At 46.3% G+C, this 5,731-nt stretch overlaps 2 protein-coding genes across 2 annotated transcripts; both read left to right on the top strand.

Moving 5' to 3' along the window:
- Window positions 1–223: 223 nt before the first annotated feature.
- On the top strand, window positions 224–3,947 carry LOC122757102. Its single transcript, XM_044008452.1, has 3 exons — window positions 224–781; window positions 872–2,296; window positions 3,858–3,947. The coding sequence occupies exons 1-3, from the start codon at window positions 224–226 to the stop codon at window positions 3,945–3,947; spliced, it is 2,073 nt and encodes a 690-aa protein (XP_043864387.1).
- Window positions 3,948–4,477: 530 nt separating this feature from the next.
- LOC122757095 lies at window positions 4,478–5,446 on the top strand. Its single transcript, XM_044008451.1, has one exon. The coding sequence runs from the start codon at window positions 4,478–4,480 to the stop codon at window positions 5,444–5,446; it is 969 nt and encodes a 322-aa protein (XP_043864386.1).
- The last annotated feature ends 285 nt before the right edge of the window (window positions 5,447–5,731 follow it).

Here is a 5,731-nt window from a genome sequence, read left to right as displayed (position 1 = left end):
GCGTCCATAATAATCGTACCGGTGTGCAACAATTCATACGTGTATATTATTTGAGTACCATAATATAATTCTTTGCCAGTTTATTAAAGTTGCAAGTACTCTGCTCGACAAATACGACTTATTCCAAGTTTGTGTCTGCGCTATATATACATTTACTTACTCTTGCAATCGCGCTCGCACCAACGACTTTGAACTCTATCGTGTTGCTCTTGCTGTACTCGTCATGGCGAATTTAGATGCTAGTGCAGTTGCTCCCGAAGATCGCGTGCGGTTTTATAAGCTCAAGGTACAGTCGGTGTTTGAACGCGTAAAAAAGCTACAATCCAAGGTCGATTCAGATGCTCTTGCCGATCACAGTGACAGCACTCTAAATGTTCTACTGGAGCATATCGACAAGCTAAGCCACTCCTTTAGCAAGGCCCATGAAAGTCTAGAGGAGCTCGACTTTACTGAGATGTCCAGCAATTTGCGCACTGACTTTGATGATTTAATAATGGTCATGCAGTCAACAATAATGTCCGAAGTGCAAAGTCGTACTGCTCAAGTGCATCATAGTTCCACGTTTAGCCGTCCAAGTGACCCTCCTCGCGCATCCGCTCCCAGATTGCAGGCTGCACCTGCGTTGCCGCCATTAAAGCTACCTACGTTCAGCGGTGGATATGCTAATTGGGCTGATTTCTACTCAATGTTTTCTACAATCATTGAAAGTCGGCCAGAAATCAGCAATATGGAAAGACTTCAGCACCTCCGGTCCTGCCTCGATGGCGCAGCGTTGGATACGGTTCGCTCTTTGGAAATTTCTAATGATAATTATACAATTGCCATAAATTTATTAAAGCAGAGATATGATAACCGACGTTTAATCTTCCAGGCCCACATCGTAAAGATCTTAGGTCTCAAAAGAGTAGAAAACGGATCCATAATCAAGCTGCGTGAGCTATCTGACAGCTTCAATGTCCATATGCGTGCGCTCAGTAGTCTGGGCACAACAGAGCAGATAGCCAGTGCCATGATTGCTCAGATACTGCTACAGAAGCTTGATGAGGCCTCACAAGCTAAATGGGAAGAGAAATTGGACAACTCAGAGACGGCTCTTCAGATACCCAGATATGAAGAAGTCTCCTCATTTCTTGAGCTTCGTTGCCGTACTTTGGAATCGATGAAATTTGCTCTTACAAACTATTCGTCAAGTAAGCCGATGAATTCTTGCAGTAAGGTTGCTACCAGTAGATCAGCATTTCTCGTAACCGGCCACAGTACTCACAGTTGCAATTTTTGTAATGATCTTGAGCACACAATCTACAAATGCCCAAGATTCGCAAACTTGTCTCCTAGTCTTCGCCTGAATGAGGTCCGAAAGGCTGGCTTATGTTTGAATTGTCTCAAGGGAGGTCATCAGTCGCAACAATGTGGCTCGCGCAGTTGTCGGGTCTGTGGAGTCAAGCATCATACGCTTCTTCATCTCGGCCACTCCAGCACATCGCAGGCAGCAATTCCGCCCCATCAACAATCTTCAACATCAAGAGTACAGACCATCCCTCAGCCCTCAGCACCAGCCACTACTCTCTTATCCAAGGATCGGCACAGCGATGTTGTGCTCCTGGCTACCGCAGTGGTTCTGGCAAGGAATCGGTTTGGCGAGCTTGTTCCTTGTCGTGCGCTTTTAGATTCAGGCTCTCAACTACATCTCATTACAGCCAGATTTGCGAATCTCCTGCAACTTAAGAGAACAAAATCGGTGGCATCTGTATGCGGCGTAGGCGACTCCAATGTTGCCATGGATGGCAGCAGCATTTGCCTCACTCTTCAAGCTCATGCATCTGAATATACAACTAGCATAACGGCTATGGTAGCTACAAATATAACTGGCAGGCAGCCCAGTTCTAATGTGAATACGAGCAATTGGAGCATACCGCAAAATATAGTGCTGGCAGATCCAGCTTTCCATAGGCCGCAACGAGTAGATCTGCTTATCGGAGCTAGCCTGTTTTATGATTTGCTCTGTGTGGGACAAATCAAGTTGATGCCTGGACTTCCATTGTTACAGAAGACTCGTCTTGGTTGGGTTGTATCAGGTGGCGAGGCTCGCAACCACAACTCCGTGCTAATAGCTTCAAAGACGCCTTTGGATCCGATTACAGACTCCTGTGCTGATATCAAGTTGGACAGTCTCGTTCGTCGCTTTTGGGAAGTTGAGCGCTGCAGCGATTCCATTGTAAAGTTCAGCAAGGAAGACTCAGACTGCGAAGCGCATTTTGCGAGGCATTACAATCGATTGGCTAGTGGCCAATATACAGTACGCCTGCCTGTTAAGCTTAGTTGTGAGCTTCTTGGAGATTCTTATGAGCAAGCGCGACATCGGTTTCTCAATTTGGAGAAGAAATTGAGTCGTTTGCCGCATATAAAGTCTCAATACTCAGCATTTCTGAAAGAGTATCTTGAACTTGGTCACATGTCACGCGTTCCTCTAAATTCATTCCATCTATGCAGATATTTTCTTCCTCATCACTGCGTTCTGAAGGATGATAGCACAACTACCAAGCTTCGCGTCGTCTTTGATGGATCTGCATCTACAACAACTGGGCATTCGTTGAATGACATTCTAATGTCAGGTCCCGTCATTCAGCCAAAATTAGTCGACATATTATTGCGCTTCCGATCTTATCCAGTTGCACTCACCGGCGATATTTGCAAAATGTATCGTTGCGTGAAAGTACCTGAGCCGGACAGCTATCTACAATGCATTTTATGGAGGAATTCGCCAGATGATGAGTTGGAAGTTTTCAGGCTTGATACGGTAACATATGGAACAAAACCAGCGTCATTTTTGTCTGTGCGCGCCATGCATCAGCTTGCCGTAGATGAAAGGAACGCATTCCCAGTCGGGTCCGACGTACTGCTTCGCGATTTCTATGTTGATGATTTGATTAGTGGAGGAAATTCAGTCGAAGAAGCAAGACTTGTTATGCAAGAGACAGCTGGAATCTTGGCATGTGGGAAGTTTAAATTGAGGAAGTGGTGTTCAAGCCATCCCATGGTACTGGACGGCGTAACAGACTGCGACAAGGAATCGCTCATTAGGTTCAATGATGGCAGCGACATTACAAAGACACTTGGCCTTGCATGGGATCCGGCATCTGATCAACTTCTTTTCTCATATCTAGCTCTGAATTCAGCCTCTAAGCCCTCCAGGCGCTCTGTTCTCTCGTCTATTGCTAGGTTTTATGATCCCCTCGGCCTGGTCGGCCCAGTAATAACGAAAGCTAAAATCTTCTTGCAACAACTCTGGAGGCATAAACTTGATTGGGATGAGAGTCTCCCGTCTGCATGTCACACTGCATGGCTAGACATTTGCAGCAACTTTGGCAATGGTCTTAGTAGTGCATTTCCCAGGCTATCATTAATACCAGGATCGAAGGTTGAGGTCCATGGATTCTGCGATGCCAGCATCGAGGCATACGGAGCTTGCATTTATATTGTATCCAGAGGTCAGCATACCATCAGCAGGTTGCTTTGCTCTAAGTCTCGAGTTGCGCCTCTAAAAACGCTCACGGTTCCCAAGCTGGAACTATGCGGGGCAGAGTTGCTTGCGCGTCTAATGAATGAAGTGGCTCGCTTAGGCATTTTCGCAGGCGAGTTTCATTGTTGGTCTGACTCTACTGTTGCGCTTTCTTGGATCAATGACGAGCCCGGACGATTTAACGTTTTTGTTTCAAATCGCATCGCCACGATACAAGATCTCACATCAGCAATGGAATGGCACTATATACCTACAACACTGAATCCCGCGGATATATTATCTCGGGGTGCATTGCCCTCGGATTTAAATGCATCATTACATTGGTTCAACGGTCCAGGTTTCCTCTGTAAGCCCAGATCTCAGTGGCCAGTATCAGCACTTCCAGAAAGAACTTCAATTGAGCGTCGAAGAACTGTGCTTCTTGTAAAGGACGCAGTCCATGATGTCTCTATGGACTGCAAGTTTGTGAATTCTTTCGGCCGCTTGCAGCGTACTTTTGCATACGTATCAAAGTTTATTAAAAAAAGTCATGGTCCAGGAATAACCCTAGCAGACATCCGGAACGGCACTCATATACTGTTAAGAATGATTCAACGAACACATCTCTCAGACGACATAAATGCTCTTCGAAATAAAGGAATGGTTCCGTCATCCAGCAGTCTAGCCTCGCTGTCACCGTTCCTTGATGAGATTGGGCTGCTACGTGTCGATGGTCGTCTCAAAAACTCAACTTTAAATTTCGATAGTCGCCATCCAATTATTTTGCCCAAAGTTCATCCAGTAACTAGAGCCATCATAATGCATTTCCATCAGCGAAACTTGCACGCTGGTCCCCGAGCAGTGCTAGCGTTGGTTCGTTCCCAATATTGGCCAATTGGAGGTAGAAAAACTGTAGCCAGTGTAATTCAGAGATGCGTAATTTGCTTTCGTGCAAGGCCTCGACTCGTTGAACACATAATGGCAGATCTACCCAAGGATCGAGTCGACGGCTATCGGGTCTTTGGAGTGACTGGAGTCGACTTTTGCGGACCCTTCTTTTACAAGCCTGAGTCACGAAACAAGGCGCCTGTGAAATGCTACGTTTGTGTGTTTATTTGTTTTGCTACGAAGGCTATTTGGTTGGAGTTAGTCAAGGATTTAACTACCGCGGCATTTTTGCATGCACTTCAACGTTTCATATGCACCAGAGGAAAGCCAAGTCAAATCTGGTCGGATAACGCCACAAACTTTCTTGGTGCCCGCAATCAGCTTCAGGAGTTGAAGCGTCTATTTCTGTCAGACACCCACCAGAAGGCTGTGAAGGATTTCTGTTTGGCAGACTCAATCGAATGGCATTTCATCCCTCCACGATCACCTCACTTTGGTGGCTTGTGGGAGGCTGCAGTGAAGACAGCGAAGCATCATTTTTACCGATGTGTTGGGTCCTCCGTCCTAACTTACGATGAGCTTCGCACACTGGTTTGCAACATCGCTGCTGTCGTTAATTCACGCCCTTTAGTTTCGATTTCAGAGCACCCATCAGACATAGACGTGTTGACTCCTGCGCATTTCCTCAACGGTGGCCCTCCTTCGTCTTTCAGTGAGCCAAACCTAACCGGGCTCAATTTTAATCGTTTGGATGCTTGGCAGCGCGTAAGCTATCTCCAGCAGGTGTTCTGGACTCGTTGGCGGGACGAATATCTCAACTTGTTACAACAGCGAGCGAAATGGAGAACCTCTAAACCTGGCTTGGCTGTTGGCAACATAGTTCTTGTGAAGGATGAGAATCTACCTTCACTTAAGTGGCCACTAGCCAGAATAATCGAACTTATCCCTGGAAGTGATGGCGTTGCACGGGTAGCCCTACTAAAAACAGAAGCTGGCGAGATAAGAAGAGCTACAAATAAGCTGTGCTTGCTGCCCCTTAAGGATTCTGTTGAAGACTAAGTCTTCAACGGGGGGAGGATGTTGGGCTCAGCAATCATCGCTTCATTGTAATTAAGAGCGGCAGTTCATAGAATATGTTATCATGTAAGAGAATTTGTAACGGAGATCACGCTCTCCCTTTTGCGTTGTCTCTTTCACCCACGCACCGGCTCAGCTTAATCCGCCGGCTCGCGTACATTGTAATTAGTATGCAATTAACTCTTGTTTAGAGCAGATGCTGTGTTAGATTGACTATTACAAACATAGTAGCGGACAGCACGACAGCCTAGTCGCTTGCTCGCGTCT

This window comes from Drosophila mojavensis, unplaced genomic scaffold, assembly GCF_018153725.1.
Source record: "Drosophila mojavensis isolate 15081-1352.22 unplaced genomic scaffold, ASM1815372v1 contig_136, whole genome shotgun sequence".
Taxonomy (NCBI): domain Eukaryota; kingdom Metazoa; phylum Arthropoda; class Insecta; order Diptera; family Drosophilidae; genus Drosophila; species Drosophila mojavensis.
The sequence above is the reverse complement of the archived record's forward strand: the minus strand, read 5'-3'. Positions and strand labels throughout refer to the sequence as shown.

Coding starts and splice junctions, on each gene's coding strand:
- LOC122757102 (XM_044008452.1), top strand. CDS start 224: ATGGCGAATTTAGATGCTAGTGCAGTTGCTCCCGAAGATCGCGTGCGG. Junction 782..871: donor ATGGCGCAGCGTTGGATACG/GTTCGCTCTTTG, acceptor TTAATCTTCCAG/GCCCACATCGTAAAGATCTT. Junction 2,297..3,857: donor TGGCTAGTGGCCAATATACA/GTACGCCTGCCT, acceptor TCAACGGTCCAG/GTTTCCTCTGTAAGCCCAGA.
- LOC122757095 (XM_044008451.1), top strand. CDS start 4,478: ATGGCAGATCTACCCAAGGATCGAGTCGACGGCTATCGGGTCTTTGGA.